This window comes from Pieris napi, chromosome 15 (genome assembly GCF_905475465.1).
Source record: "Pieris napi chromosome 15, ilPieNapi1.2, whole genome shotgun sequence".
NCBI classification, from domain to species: domain Eukaryota; kingdom Metazoa; phylum Arthropoda; class Insecta; order Lepidoptera; family Pieridae; genus Pieris; species Pieris napi.
This window is the reverse complement of record NC_062248.1, coordinates 6,132,096-6,148,993: the sequence shown is the minus strand read 5'-3', so window position 1 is coordinate 6,148,993 and position 16,898 is coordinate 6,132,096. Positions and strand designations below refer to the sequence as shown.

General features: G+C 31.6%; 1 protein-coding gene across 1 annotated transcript; it reads right to left on the bottom strand.

The window, feature by feature from the left end:
- Positions 1 to 58: 58 nt before the first annotated feature.
- LOC125056870 lies at positions 59 to 15,553 on the bottom strand. Its single transcript, XM_047660188.1, has 16 exons — positions 15,265 to 15,553; positions 14,982 to 15,059; positions 13,959 to 14,138; positions 13,523 to 13,679; positions 12,796 to 12,925; positions 11,803 to 11,934; positions 10,910 to 11,020; positions 10,525 to 10,630; positions 9,376 to 9,462; positions 5,321 to 5,464; positions 4,748 to 4,907; positions 4,063 to 4,189; positions 2,837 to 2,968; positions 1,850 to 1,960; positions 1,374 to 1,476; positions 59 to 332 (listed from the first exon to the last, which is right to left on the bottom strand). The coding sequence occupies exons 3-16, from the start codon at positions 14,113 to 14,115 to the stop codon at positions 187 to 189; spliced, it is 1,803 nt and encodes a 600-aa protein (XP_047516144.1). The 5' UTR covers positions 14,116 to 14,138; positions 14,982 to 15,059; positions 15,265 to 15,553; the 3' UTR covers positions 59 to 186.
- Between the last annotated feature and the right edge of the window lie 1,345 nt (positions 15,554 to 16,898).

Sequence of the window (16,898 nt, the reverse complement as noted above, 5' to 3'; positions counted from 1 at the left end):
CGTACAGTAAATCGCATAATTAATTCATATTCATGCGCAAGGTTCAAATAAAACATTATTCTGTCAAATATATTATATTTTTTTATAATCTTTTCAAGTAACACCCTTAAACTTGCTACACCCGATCTAGTGTGGAAGTAAACTCTAAATGCGTTTAAACTAATTATTATTTAATAATCTTATACATTAATCGATTTCAAGGGCTCTGAAGGATCCTGTATTGGAAATGTCAACACCCTGTGGTTTTCCGAGCCGAAGTGACTCATCAGTTCCGAACTTCATTTCGTCTCTCATCCAATCCTTGTATTCAATTATTTTATTTTCCCAGTATTCTGTAAAGATATGAGGCATAAAGCATTTAAAATATAAGGAATATGAATAGAACTAATAGATTAGTACTGAAAACCTTATTATGTAAATAATGCAATAAAATCGCAAAATTTTATTCTTATTACAATCTTTACGTCTTTTAATGCCTTTGTTCGTGTTTTTATAAACATTAACATAAATTTATTTAGTGCCGGTTTAATTAAAGCTGTTGCTTTTTGAAGTGGAATTTAACAAACACGTACATAACCACTCTAATTTCGTCGTTATATCCGGAAGTCGTTACAAGCAAAGGTAGAGATACAGACACGTTCATGTGTATAGTTTATATTAATTTATATTAAAAACATTTGCACAAATAGTTATTCACTGGTAAATTTACACAATTTACACAATTGATTAATAAAAACCGCAAGCCGACGGTTAAGTTTTTCAGTTTTCATATGACTTCCGCCTCTTCTTGAATGAATGACAAACAGTGAATGTGCGTCTAGCAGTCATACTTATTCAATAGTTTACCCTGTTGCTACTTAGAATATCACTTTCAAACTGACCCATAAATTTTACTCCGAAACGCTTACCTACAAACTTAACTGATATATATCTCCACAGTTACTGACCATTTGTGTGAATGTAAACAAAAGATAAGAAATGTTAGTGAAAGAAATAAATATTTGTGTCTTTGGCGGCTGACTCCGATCGCAATATCTTCATGTGATTTCTAGGAATTTGTTACAAACAATTCATTAAAAACAGTCGCTACAACCGAACTCGACGTTCCATCCAAAGTCGCTATAGCCACATGAATTTTGTACTAAAGTATGCTTTAAATTCAAGGAACTTAGATTTAACGTCGTTATAGCTAAATGGTCGCTACAACCAAGGTCGTACCAAATAAATTAAATCCACTGTAGTAATATTGTATTGTCATGTCAGGTTGGAAAGTGTCGAAAGCTTCGAATTCGACAATTAAAAGTGTCTACGCCTCTTCCTGTTGTGGAGGTTTTTCATTATATTTACAAAGACAAACTGTCTTTAGTACTTACTAGTTATATCTGCTACTGTTCCTCCGCTTCCTCCATATTCAACTGGAATCACTTCCTTAGGTAACACCCCGTGTAATTCTTCATATGTTTTGTGTATTTTTAGCTAAATTATTATTAAAATTTGTTAAATGTTTAATTATTTTTTTTACTCTGTTTAAGCTATTACTAACACAATTTATATTATTTAAAAAAATATTATAATTCTAATTTTTAAAGAAAGGGAATAATTTTTTAACTTGTCTAAAAATTTACATTGAACCGAAGAAAATAAGATTTGTAGGCGATCTTAGCACTTTCATATCGCTTATATTTTACATCAGTGCCTTTTATACGTTAAAAGACTTTATTAATAATACTCCTCAATAAATAAATGATGACGATAATGACGCTCTGGTTTAATATACATTTTTAACATATACAAATTGTAATTAAAATCTTAAAATTAATTCTTAGAAATGCAAACCCTTTAAACCTACCCTTTCCTTAGCTTTGTTGTTTAAGAATCCTGATATGAGTTTGAAAATAACTTCAACGCCAGACGGAACATTAAGATGGTGGCTCCCTTTAAGACGAAGTGGAAGTGAATCCTAAAACACACAATTCTAGAAATGCATAAATCAACAAAAAAATTGATTGTAGTATCGTCGTAGGAGATAATAATCTGGACACATTCGTTTGGTTGGTAGATACCAGATAAGATAATATGTAACATGATGCCCAGATTCATTACACGCTCTGAAGTATTTTTTCTACAAACTGCGCTTTCTATAATAAACCAGTGGCGCCACAACCCTATATAGCAGCGTTTCCCAACGTGACACCCACGCCCCACAGGCTTTTCAATTACAATGATTTGGAATTTGTCTTAAAATTTAACTTTCTTAGGTGAAGAAATCAATTTTTTAATATTAAAAATTATGTTATATAGAGGGGCCTTTTTAGAAGGATTTTAAATAGATATTTTTGATATGCAGATTTTGGAGCGATCGTCTCGATTGGTTGTATTGATTTGTATTGATTTGATTAGTTGATTATAGATTTAGTACGTCGAACAAGAAAATTTGCGATTTTTCTACGCAATATTAAAATGTTGGTCAAGTTACTCCTCGTCTGAACGATTGCTAAAAGCTTAAAGATCTATAACATTGATGAAATTTAGTCTATAATTATTGTTACGATGTTATTTCCATAAAAATAATAGCAACCACAGAAACAACCGTACTAACGTCCTCGTTTAATAATAGGCTTATAACCACTTTACATTCGTTATTCCACTTTGTATAGAGAAGACAATTAACGTTAGAACAGTATCTTTGTATAAAAATAAATGTACCGTAAATTATGTTAAGTATCGTGTATCTCTATTGTAAGGTAGCTCCAGTGATCGCCAGAAATATTTGATATCATCTAATCTAAGTCTACTTGTCATAGATAGTAATAAAATAATATGGCTAAGCGCATACTTGGCTGACGGCTACGAGTTTCCGGAGAACACTAGGATTTACTAGAGTTAGATGAGACATCGTACACCCTTCATAGTCCACTACTATTATAGTACCCACTATTGACGCAGCGTCATCTTCCATTACCAATATCTGAAAAATCAACATTAATAAAACTACACATACTTATTAAAGTTATCACTACCTTTTATTTACGTGATCTAGCAATTATACCTTTTTGTAGGATTAAACCAATTTAATGATGTTAACAAAACATGATAATTATTACAAAAAACTAGTCAAATATTATTATTGAAAAACAATATAGATACGAATCTTCGGGTTTTTAGAATTCGGTTAAAAATTTACAATTATTAACCACGATAAAACGTTAACATTCAGCGTTATTTATTATTTAAACAATCACGATTGATATAACAAATGTGTATTATAATAAGTATCATAATATTTGTACCCGTGGTCTTGCCATATAAAAGCGATTTAATCGTCTTTAGTATGAGCCAATGCCTTAATGCCAATGATTAAATTGCTTGTCAATATAAGTTATCAGTAAGAATACATAGGTAGCTTTTAGATCTATGGAAATATCTAGTATTCAAAATCAGCTAGCCTTTTTAAAAACAAAAATCTCAATGATTAAATAAATTTTGATGTTGAAAACACGTAAAATGAGTGACGTAGAGTTAATTTTCAACGCCGACTCCGGAAGCAATAAAACGCAAAATTTTGTAATTGTTCAATTTAACTTTACATGATTAACATAGGATTCCTAATTAATGATTATAATGAGAGTATTAAATGTCTGAGCGGTAAACATCACTAAAGAAACGAAGCCATGTTTGAATGATATTTCGAGACCGCAAGATATTCCAACCAAATTCTAATTTTGCTTCGTTCGTTTGATCGTTATTGGTAAAACGGAAAGACTAACGTGGTGGGACTAGAGATGCTCTTTCTTTTGACAGTTCCTAACAGATCTTAACTTTTACAATAAATAATTTATTTTAATTTTAATTACTATATTAGGTAAGGTAAGCGTACTGGGGAGTATTGTAAATGATAAACCATGTGCACAATTATTAACTATTCCTAAATTTGTAAAATGAAACACTCAAAATTTGGTATATATTATGTTACTTTCTGAAATTTAATTCTAACCAAATCTTGTATCGTGTTACTCCAATTTTGGAATTATTCATATTATTAAATAATAAAAAGTAGTGTACCTGAACCAAGTAATATAAGATACACATAATATCCGTAACATCGTATTTGTTTATGTCAAATCTCCCAGCGCGTATCAAAATAGCGCGAGGGTGAAGTTTGCTTGACTTTGGCAATATAAGACATGTTCTGGAAATTAAAAAAATATTTATTACCTAATGATTCTTATGAAGTAAAATATGAGATAACAAAAAATTCAATAATTATTTAATTAGAGTTCCTAAAGGGACTCCTTTTAATAATATATCTTAGTTATTATATTTTAAGGTTAGTTTTTGTTTTTATTGTTCTTGTTTTTTTGTGCATTTGTGTATTAGAAATAATTAATTATTAATGTTACATAGTATATTACTATAACAGTATATAAATATATATGATTTAAATAACACTTTACTTAACTAGAATCAAGTTGTATATTCACAATTTGGCCACAGCATTATTGTAACAAAACACGAGTAGTCAAAAACTGGCAGTCAATTAAATGTTTTTATACATTATAGCATCATGATTGCTTTTCCACATATCGAAATAACTATTTTTCACAAAAGCATTTTTAGCAGCATCAACTACAAAAACCATTTCTTGCATGATAATAATTTGAAATGAAATGTTATTTTTGCGCAATTAACAAGAATGATTCAAGTGCTATTTTCACATAAAAATCTTTTATAAAGATAATAAATTTACCCAAGTCTTAGAAATTCCAGAAATTCCGGCTCCGTTGGCTTACGGCGAAGTGTCACATCAGCTGCAGTTGTCCGAAGTGTGTAATACAAATCTAACTTCTCTTTGACTCTTTCCAAACTAAACTTACATCCTCGTAGTAAAGCTACAAGCCATTGATCATCTAAAACACACATTAGAAATAATTATTATAATATAGACAACTATTCAATGCAATCTCTGTAGTCTCTCTTTCTGGATCGGGAACTCGTATCGTGGTCAGCAGCCTTGCGATTCTGTAACTCACTTTTCGAACTCACACAGCGGCGGTCGCGCTCAAATCAGTCGTGAAGCAGTCACTTTACGATTTGGCATTCTGATAAGAAGGGAGCTTGTAGTTTATTGTTTCGAAGAGTGAAGTTTTTGTGAGTTCGAAAAGTGAGTTACAGAATCGCAAGGCTGTATAGTAAAATCTGGCGCGAATAATTTTCCACCAATTTCGATCCTTTCTTTTACAACGTTTTATAATTTTGAGGATAAAAAGCTGTAAATAAAACAATCTATTGACCTAATTTTTAAAAGGAGTTCATGGTGTACCTGTTCTAGCCCTTAGATGTGGTTCTTTAGCTAGCCAATCTTTGAGATGCTGAATGTCGTTTGCGGTCCGTTTTGGGTTTTCATTCAATTCTTTTTTGGCGATTTCAGCCAATTCAGGGCTCAATTCTCGTATTTTCGCCATACCTATGAGAAAAATATTAATATTTGTAAAGTTTGCCTATCCCATTTAATTTAACTTCAGTGTCTTCTGACTACTTATACTTCAGTCAGGACAAGAATTGAGTTTATTTATATAATCTCAGAATATATTACAATAACTTATGTGATATTTAATGGTTGTTTTGGAAGTTTTTATACATGTTTTTAACAGCATTTTTGGCAAATTTATCTGCGTCATTTCCCTCTGGAGTGTGAAAATCTCCATAAAAACTTGTTCAATTGTAAATTGTTTAAATAAAAATTCACAGATGACAACGAAGTGCACGGTTTAAAAAAGTATTTATGCCGTGATGAATAGAGACACGTTATTGTTTAAGTTGGTATAAGATTGATTTAGTTTTTTTAGAAGTAGGGACACAATTGGTTAAGTATTGATATGAAGACAGATTTCCTGTGCATTAAATTTATTTAATGTAATTAAAATGTATTGTCTACTATCTAATATACTATTATATCCTTTTTATTTAATTATGTCAATTGTACTATATTAATGTATATGCAACGAAGTGTTAATAAATAAATAAATAATATACTAAGTCTGGCCATAAATACTGTTAAAATTAAAAATAAACAAAATATTACATTTGAATTTGGAATCTGTCATTTTTATATGATTGTTCATTGAGTATTCTCATTTTGGCGCCAGATACATTGTTCAATATTTTGCAATATTAAAATGGCCACTCCATTTTAATATCGCAAAATATTGGTGATAAAGAGAACCAAATCTGCCGAAACCAAACTGAGATTAAGATCTGGCCGTCCACGTAGTGTTCGTACGAAAAAGGTGGTCAAAGCAGTACCTAAGGGAAAGAACCCGAAGAAACCATGTCGCGTATTTTAAAAGATGAGTTAGGAATGTTATTTGCAATAGAACTTTTTTTTTATTTGTTTCAGTATTTATGGTAAGACTAGGTATTAAATAAACAAAAATCGAAGTACACTTTTTGCATCTCTATAAATAATTCGGTATTTTATTTAATCTCCTCTCTAATCCATGTTATAATGTTCAAATACCTTTTCTTTTCTTAATATTTAGCATATTAAAAAATATATCAATTGCACGAATTTATACCCAATCAAATTAACTTTATTTTGATAATAGCTACTTAGCTATCTCCATGATTATGGTCCGTTAGGCAGTTTTTGTTTAGCTACAGTTTTGTCTAACTTACATATTAATTATACTCTGATCTTAATTACAATAGCACTTACCTAGAACTACAAAAATACGAGTTACGCCTTTCGTGTATAATAGTGAGCGTGTTCAATAGACTATCAATAAAATTCACATTTAAAATTTTCCTTAACACGCGCTATTTACTGACACGATTAACCCGAAATGATAAAGATATTATCACTGCTATAAACTGTATGTATTAATAGCACCATTAAAAACGTCAGAGCAATATCAGGTGTCGAAGTAACTGAATGGTTATCAGCTTATCACCGACTCGTTTTCGAGCTATACCTATACATAATATTTACAACAACGCGTTGTCTAATCGAGCGTTGGTGATTCACTATAGGTTTCTATGGCCTTGATGTGACCTTGAATTTGTGCCACCTTTTACCAAAGACAATTACTGTAAGTAAGACCGTTCTCCGACAGCAAGGTATATTTTAACGTCAAGTACCTATTTATATACGAGTATTTTATTGTTTATTTGTTTTTCCCGTTTACTTTTCATTGACATTGAATACCACAGCATAATGCGTGCAATTTATTACATCTGTTAATTATAAACATGACCTCCTTATGGCAGATAAATTTCCCTAGTTCCGCGTCGATTTGAGTACTAACTAGCTGAAGTTCTACGATTTGAAGTTTAAACCGCTTTAATTTAAGACTTGTGCGTAGTAGGTACTTAAGGAGTATTTACTTGCGAAGCTATTGAAAGGCTTCAAAGTTATTTAATATCTCCTCTTCATAATTAACTGATGTAACTAACAATTTAGTATAATACTCGTAACAGTGGCGTAACAATAGGCTGGCAAAATTTCACGGGCCCCCGAACCAAGAGGGCCCCTGCTCAAAAGATATTACGTTCTATGGATGAATGTGAAGTCTCCAATAAGAATTGGGCTAGCGTGGGGACTACAGACCATTCCCTCCCGCCTAACAGAGGAGGCCTAAGGCTATTAGTGGGACATATAGTACGCTGAAAATCTCAAAGATAATAAAATTAAACTGAGTACAACGTAACGATTTTTACTGATAGGGCCCCATCAAAAGCATTTGCCACGGGCCCCAGATGTTACTGTTACGCCACTGACTCGTAACATGTTTATTAAAAATTGATGTCGCAGACATTTTTAGAAGTTGTACAAAAATTTGAATTTTTTCTTTGTGTACTAACTAGGTGACCAAACCAAGCAACCATATTCAAGAATACTTCTAACATATGTATAATATTTATTGTACAGCACTTTGATACAGTTGACATCATGAAAATGTTCACTACCACGTTTTACAAAACCAAGCAGCTTATAGGCTTTGTCAACTATTGTGTCAAAATGTTCATTATAAGTTATTACACAGTACACACACACAAAGGTTTAAGTCTGACATTTTGTAAGCCATCTTCTTTGTTTATTTATAAGTATATTTTTATTATCACCGAACATAAGGTAATTATAATTGTTAATACTATTTATGTCATAAAGATATGCGTTGTATAACAGAGGACCTAACATTGATCCTTGAGGAACTCAAGAACTCATATGAACAAAGTCACTTCTGGCACTGCCAATTGCAACTGCCTGTCCACGATTGGATATACATATATGACCAGAACAACCGATGTAGATATACAAGTAACTCTAAAGGCCGATTTACATTATCTTAGTGTTTAGGAGAGTGCTTTAGTACAACTTGAAAGGCAAGTTCTTTAGCGTAGCGTTTACTAAAGCAAGTAGCGTTTACATGTTTCAACTAAAGTTCTATCCTAAAGCACTCTCCTAAACACTAATGATAATGTAAATCGGCCTTAAGAGTTAGACCTTATGCAATAAGATGGTGTGATCAACTCTATTCAAAATCTTTCTCAAATTCTGTGTAGATTACATCAACCTGTGCACCACCATCCATTCTTTGTAGTACATAGTTCGTGAACACGGTTGAGTTAGTTATCGTAGAACGTTTATTAATAAAGCCACGTTAATTTGGAAGTGAATTATATATTATTGTATTGATGGCTTTATATATTATCTTTTTGAAGACGTTGAATTTTTTTTTATTAGACAAAACGACGATTGTAACTCGGAGATCAAATAAGATTGTTATTTGTTGCGCTATAAAAATTCAATGACCAGATGATTATCGAAATCTTTCATGATCAGTCTATAGAAAGTCAGCGAACCATTCTACTATGTCTATCCACTATGAAAACATAAAGTGATAAATGCAAAGAAAAAATTCAATCAACCCCATTCTAAGTCTGCCCCATTGGTAAGATCGGTACTGTTTTATAATTTAAAATTCAACAATCAAAATGAATAAGTGTATTTTTGTTAAACTTCGATCGGTTTGAGTGCTTTTTGTTTGGAATTTTTACAAAATTGAAATATAACAATTGCTGTCAATCAACCGTACACAACGATTTAGTTATAATGATGTAAATTTTTCGCGTTAGTCTAAAGGTAGAATTTTTGTAATTAATGCTTGTCGTAACCGTCTATCTATTTGCCACAATTTGATTTTAAAAATGCCTATACGAAAACAAGTTTAATAATTTCACCATTATGTATTGGGAATTGATATCAGTTAAAAGGAATAAAATATCATAACGCTATAGAAATATAATTAATTACAAAATATATAAAAATTTGCCTTTTAAACCAATAATATAATAGTGCTACAAATTAAAGTTATCTTCTCCGTCGCTGTGATTCGTCCGATTTGTATTCAAAATCTTCACGTAACCAACCTTCGTACTCTCTAAATTTTCTTTTCCAGTAATCTGTAAAAATTACATTTCAAATAATAGACCTTAAAAAAGTAAAAATATCTGTTTTATCTACACAAGTGTCATAGTTTATTTATTTATTTATTCAGAAGATTCACAGCACAATACAGAAATAGATGTATATATATATATAACACTAGCAGACCGGCCAAGCGTTGCTGTGGCTAAGGTTTTTGTTATATTACATAGTAGTAAACTATTCAAGGGAAACGGTAGGAGAACTTATGTGAAAGGTAGATGACAGCTTATGTGAAACGTTGATAATTTTAACACAGCGCCATCTGTTAGAATTGTATCAAATAATAAACAAATATTTTGCAATAAATTAAAATTGCGACTATTATTTGAGATTTAAACTACCCTATCTTTTAAGTTGGATCAAACTACACACGGTGTGCAAATTTGATTGATATCGGTTCGGTAGTTTAGGAGTCCATTGAGGACAAACATTGTGACACGAGATTTATATATATTAAGATTATGGGCCAATTAAAAATCTTCACATATAGTTTTTTTTTTACAACAAGGTATACATGCCAAATATTTTTTAGTTTATAATACAAAAAAGAAAAAAACAGAATCTAAATCTCAATGCATTTCATTCATCCTGGTTGAAGTAATTTTGTGTTAATGCTTTCCTGGCTGTCACCACACTCTCAGCGAACATATCGATGTCAATCTTTAAGTTATTAAATTTGTTCGCCGCTCTAACCATAAAGTTGTTACGGTAATATTTATAAGCTTACATCCATTGCTTGTCATCCAATGGATCTTGTATATATTATATTTATAATATACGAACCGTAATAATAACGAACACAATAATATCTGTAAAGAGATGTTATCTGTAGTGTGTAGTATACAAGTTTGATAACGCCTTACAAATTGGTTGGGCAAATATGTGTTCATAACTATTTTTTTTACTACATTTTTTTTACCTTTTTTTATTTTTTGTTAGTTGATCAGTTATTTTTGATAATTTGGGCTCCTCTCAGAATTATACATATTATTTCTATTCAATTAAGTTCATCTATTTAAACTAATACATTTCACTACCTATAATCTCTCTCGTGGTGCCACCCTCTCCACCGTACTCAACAGGCAAGACTTCTCGTGGCACACATTTATAAAATTCCACATAGTTTTTGTTGTGTATCTGAAACTGTATTTTAGTTTTTGAAATATAATGAATGACAAAATTTAAAACATTTTAGGGTGCGTCCACATCTGGCGAATGTGCCGCGAATGTGCAGCTCGCGAGCTGCGTGCCTGCAGTCACGGCAATGGTTTGGTGCGCCTCTTTAGCGCAACTCACGCAAGGCTCGCATCTGCGCGCACTCAATTCTCGCGCTCACAGTTGCGTTTACTGGCGTGGACGGAAGGAAGACGCGAGCCGCTTAGATTCTTAGTTCATTTTCCATATAATTGTTTGTTTCATTACCCTTTTTCTAATTTTATCGTTGAGAAAATGCTTGACCAAATTAAAACAGGTTTCGAAGAAATACATAGTATTGAGAATGTGGACACCCTTCATCCGCGTAGCTGCAGCGTCCTGAAATTAATATACCATGATATATGGGTAATGTACATTTCGCAAGCTTGCCGCAATGATAAGCGGGCCACGTGACACAAGCATATATCATTGATTTTGCATACTAGTCAAATAAAACAGTGAAATTTGGCAACTCTAATTCAAGTACAAAGTTTTACCGATATGAATTTCAAACTTTTTGTATTAGATACCATAGAGAGGAAAAATAAACGGATCAACATATGTGCGGAGTCAAACGCATCCAGGCAGTCAGTTAGGTATAATTGGGTATAATAATTCTAAGAAGGTTTTAGTTTCTTAGACGTGTTGCTTTTTTATTAAATTCGATTCTCAGAACACATACTTCGATCAGTGACTTATCTTAATATATATAAATCTCGTGTCACAATGTTTGTCCTCAATGGACTCCTAAACTACCGAACCGATATCAATCAAATTTGCACACCATGTGCAGTTCGATCCAACTTGAGAGATAGGATAGTTTAGATCTCAAATTATAGTCGCAATTTTAATTTATTGCAAAATATTTGTTTATTATTTGATACAATTCTAACAGATGGCGCTGTGTTAAAATTATCAACGTTTCACATAAGCTGTCATCTACCTTTCACATAAGTTCTCCTACCGTTTCCCTTGAATAGTTTACTACTATGTAATTTAACAAAAACCTTAGCCACAGCAACGCTTGGCCGGTCTGCTAGTGTTATATAATTTAAAGGGCTATAGACAATAGTAGTGAATTGTTTACAAGGAATATCTAAAACATTACAGCTATACATTACCTGAGTGACTGTTATCAATTTCCTTATCTCAAATATTGATATTTGTCTAATGTGCGATAGCGAGGTCCCCTTCAAGTCAACCACGTTCACCATCCCTGCCACAGTCAAGTTATCGTCTTCCATGTATGATATCTGATAAATGATTGGTATTTTTTTAGCTTTGTCTAAAATCTCGAGATCACCCAGATTTTAGGTTAAATTTGTTTTTTTTTAATAATGTTAAATTAGTAATAATAATGAAAATTCAAATATCATATATTCATGTGTTTCGGAAATTAATGTACACTTATAGTACACTAGTAAAAAAATATTGGTTCTAAATTGACATTTACTGCCAAAGCAAGTAGAACGGAGAGAAGAACTGGCAATAAACTCGGTCCCTCCTTTAAATTATCCATTCAGATCACACGCTATGATATCATAGGTATGGTTACATTATTATTTTAACGTGAAGAGAAAAAATAGGGTGTTATTACCATGACTTGAACGTGGGATCTGTTACATCTGGTGTTTTTTTCAGTTAAGATATGATATAATAATCTAATATATAAAATTCTCGAGTCACAATGTTCGTTCCCATACTCCTCCGAAACGGCTCAACCGATTCTTATGAATTTTTTTAAGCATATTCAGTAAGTCTGAAAATCGTGTACCTTTCAAACCCCTAAGTGATAAGGGGTGACCACCCCAAAATTTTGTTTTTATGTTTTAGACAATTTTTTATATGATACAGCATACAAAAATACATACAACCCCTAAGTATCATCTACCCCAATTTTTGATTTGTTACTTAAGAACTTATAACTTGAACTCTGAGGTTTATATAGAGAAAAATCACAGAAAAACCTAAGAGTTTTTCGAAAACCGAACAGTCTCTGGGTTAGCATAGCATAATGTTCCATGTTGGTATGTACTAAAAAGGAAGGCTAGGCATTAAGGGGAAACGAAGTTAGCGAGGGCAGCTAGAAAATACATATATAAAATTAAAGGTACCTGGTGTTGAAATAACATAACAGCCATCACTTCCATAAAAGTGAAGTCTGATGGATTACACCATCCTGGTCTTAAGAGTATTACACGGGGGTCTGCTGGTCCTTTGGTCTTAGGCATTGTCAGAATTGCTCTGAAAGAAGTTAAACAATAAGAATAATTTAAACGTAATCCTCGGATAGCTACTGAACGTTTTGTTATTTTTACTTTGATGGCGATGGTAAATAAAGGCTACGGGTACGTATATAAATATTATCAGATTTTTTCCTAGGTATCATCTTCTACAAACTCCATAAGGGAAAATAGCTCTCATAGAATTAAATTATGATTAACTAGCTGGTGCCCGCGAATTCGTCAGCGCAGGATTAAAATAATATTTGTCCAAATGATGTAGCGATATTTTGGACAATTCACACAATATCTTTATAAATTGTAGCCTATGTGTTATTCTGATAAGTGATAAGCTATATTATTGTTAAGTTTCATTAAAATCCATTTAATCGTTTTAACGTGAAAGAGAAACAAACATCCATCCATACTTACAACTTTCGCATTTATAATATTTGTAGGACTTAAATATTATTAAAATTTATTAACACCCAATTTTGGGACTTGCGTATACTCAAAACGCATACATATTACATAGGGCATACGCATACGCATACATTATTACAAATAATTTCTCGTCATAATTATTCGAATAAATTTCAATAAAGGCGGTATATCATACCCAGTTTCTAATATTCTATAGATCTTTGGTTCTGAATATTTAATACAATATACTTCTGGTGCCGTCGTCCGTAACGTGTAGTACAAATCAATTTTTGTTTTCGTCTTATCTAAGTTATATTTACATCCACGTAAAAACGCCACAAGCCATTGGTCATCTGAAAGGAAATTCCGCCTATTAGTAAACGCCTTACCCATAATATATTACACCAGAAACATTATTTCTACGCATTATAAAGCATGACTTATGAATCAACACATTACTTACAGTTAGTTTTTTCGAATATGAAAACAATTTTGTTGTAGGTGAACTAACGTAAAGTTCCAATTGAAAACATTTTGAGAATTTCCAGCTGAAGAACTAGAGGAGACCATCCAACAAAAAGGCCACTGGATATATTTTTAACAATAGATTGTCATGTAAGAATATATGTTACCTGTTCTGACTTTCAAATGCGGTTGCACTGCAATCCATTCCTTTAACAATCTTAAACATTCTTCGATACGCGTTGGTTCTTCGTTCAACTCCTCTCTGGCTTTCGCCGCCAACAGAGGATGAAGTTGTCTTAACGACATTTTCAGGCTAATTATCATACATCATTAGTGTTGTCTACCGCCTGAAAAGTATTTCTTTATATATACTATCACTCTGTTATCTTTAAAACTTGATTTATCGCATAAACTGCAACAAAGTTGCTTAGTACATGTGTTTGTTATCAAATACACTACGTACAAAATAAATAATACGAAATTAGTATTATTTTATTTTCCATAAATAAAATTATAACAAATGAAAAAAAAAATGAAACACAAGTTAAGCACTATCGAAATAATGTCTCGACCGCTACTTCCAAGTCATAAAGTATATTTTAGGCGCATAATTTAATAGTAGATACTATGTATATTCATTTTTTTATAAAAGAAAATTACGCGTCATACAAACGTATTTAAAAGAGTATAAAAGTTGATCACTTCTTATGGAAGTTTGTGAATAATAGAAAATCCTTTTTTACTGATTTTTTTTAGTTTCAGTTGGGTCATTTTACGAAATTAGTATTATTTTATTTTCCATAAATAAAATTATAACAAATGAAAAAAAAAATGAAACAAAAGTTAAGCACTATCGAAATAATGTCTCGACCGCTACTTCCAAGTCATAAAGTATATTTTAGGCGCAAAATTTAATAGTAGATACTATGTATATTCATTTTTTTATAAAAGAAAATTACGCGTCATACAAACGTATTTAAAAGGGTATAAAAGTTGATCACTTCTTATGGAAGTTTGTGAATAATAGAAAATCCTTTTTTATTGATTTTTTTTAGTTTCAGTTGGGTCATTCTTCTAACTCATTTGATTTTGAACTAAATTAAAATGATAGATCTTAATCCATAAAAATAGAATTTCATTAGTAGAGTTTTATTTTTAGTAGAATATATAATATAAAAGATTTTACTTACCAGGTGAAATATGTTTTATTTCTTTTCTTAATTATAGGTAAACAAAAACCATCAGGCGTTTAGTTATGCCAATGTTACCTAATTTAAGGACAAAGACATTGAAATATTAAATTAAATAATATTTTTGTAGAAATATTAAATTTGTCAATTTATTATATATAAAATAAAAAAAATCATCAACCTTAATAATGCTGCGTTAATATTAGTTAAAACCCATTTAAATCTGTTTTAATGTATTAACTACTTTGTTACTAATATAATAATACACATCGTTAAATCTTACCCTTTTGAGATCTTCCTTTGTTACTTTTAATACAAATCCAACCAAAACAAATATTTTGGCTCAAGCAATATAAGAAAGCCAATAATTTTAAATATTTTTATTTATATTTAACACGCACACGCGGCTCTTTGTCGTCAAACCGGTGACTGACTGTAAGATTTCACAATCTACACTCACGTAATAGGCGAGTTATAGGTAAAAAATTATCATTGTAGCTGACATTTATACTACTTTATAGGAATCAGACTTCAGATTAATCTTCTTAGCTCTAAACACAACTCAATATTAATATTGTTACACGTGCTATTAGTACAATAATTGCTGTTTATTACTATTGAACCCATTCTCGAAGGCAACGCTGCGTCACGCTTCGCGCCATAGTGTGTTGTGTAAAAAGTAGGACAGATTTACGTATGAATAAATGTTAACATTTATTGTTTGTTTGACTTGATTAAAAAACTGCTTAATTGAACTTAAATTTATATTTCCCTATATATTCCTCGACTTATTTGTGACGTTTTGGCTTAGTTTTCTACGCACTTAACCCAGATCTTGGGTTCGTTTCCTAGCGAAACAATTATCGTTGCGAGTTCGTGGCCGTAGGAAGTTAATCAAATGCCGCAGAAATGTGCTACATTGGGGTTAGAGCACTCTCAAATATGACCACGCTATCACCATTTAAACAACAACGCTGATATGATTTGATTAAAAAAATACTTTATATTATAACCTTAGATATCACAAACATATATCTACATAGCTACCCATGCGAAACCAAAGCGTCGTACGAATACAATTACTTTGTTTGTTTTTAATGTATGGCACAAATTATAATCTGTAGGTATAATTAGTCTCTGTCTCCGATAAGATATCCTCATACTATCATTCCATGCTGACTTTCTTACTAAAAAGAAATAAGTAATAGGTTAAAATACGGCCGGCGTGACCCAGCTCAGTAATGGAAATAATGACGTCACAGTATTGCTATTATTAAAATCTTCTTCATATACTTGTAGCTTCGTGATGATTTCAAGGATTGTCCAAATAGCGGCAATTTAAAAATAGCTAGAGTCCAACAACCTTTCTATACAAGGCAGGTTATACGAATGTAACATTTATTGGCTACGTCATAAAGATGTAATGCTCTTACCAAGTTAATACTTAAGGTTTGAGCTGCTGAATTACGAGAACCAGCACACTATAATACCGGAGCATACTAGTTCGAACATAAAAATTCCAATGCTCTTTTGCCTTTATCGCATCACAAAAATAATATCTGCCGTTCCCGTTCCGATAAATGTATAAATAAAATGAGTTATTTGCTTTTGTTTATATTAATCGGCGTCACAGCCGTCTATGGAACTTAACTTCTGCATCGGTTTAATAGATTTTTAATGATAGACCTGCCTACAATTTACATCCCTACTATATTATTTCACCGTAAAAGTGTTTATTGCTCACATAGAAAAATAGGTACAGAAGTAGTAGCCATGACCTCAGGGTCAACCACGACACGCTTAACCACCAGTAATAAAACTATTAATAATAATAATAATTGCTACAACCTCTTTAGGTCTGGGCCTCAGATTTCTGATTCTGTTTCATGATTATTTTTCAATTTAAAACGCAAGTAG

Coding starts and splice junctions, on each gene's coding strand:
- LOC125056870 (XM_047660188.1), bottom strand. CDS start 14,115: ATGATAATTAGCCTGAAAATGTCGTTAAGACAACTTCATCCTCTGTTG. Junction 13,680..13,958: donor GCATTTGAAAGTCAGAACAG/GTAACATATATT, acceptor ATTTCCTTTCAG/ATGACCAATGGCTTGTGGCG. Junction 11,935..12,795: donor TTATGTTATTTCAACACCAG/GTACCTTTAATT, acceptor ATCATTTATCAG/ATATCATACATGGAAGACGA.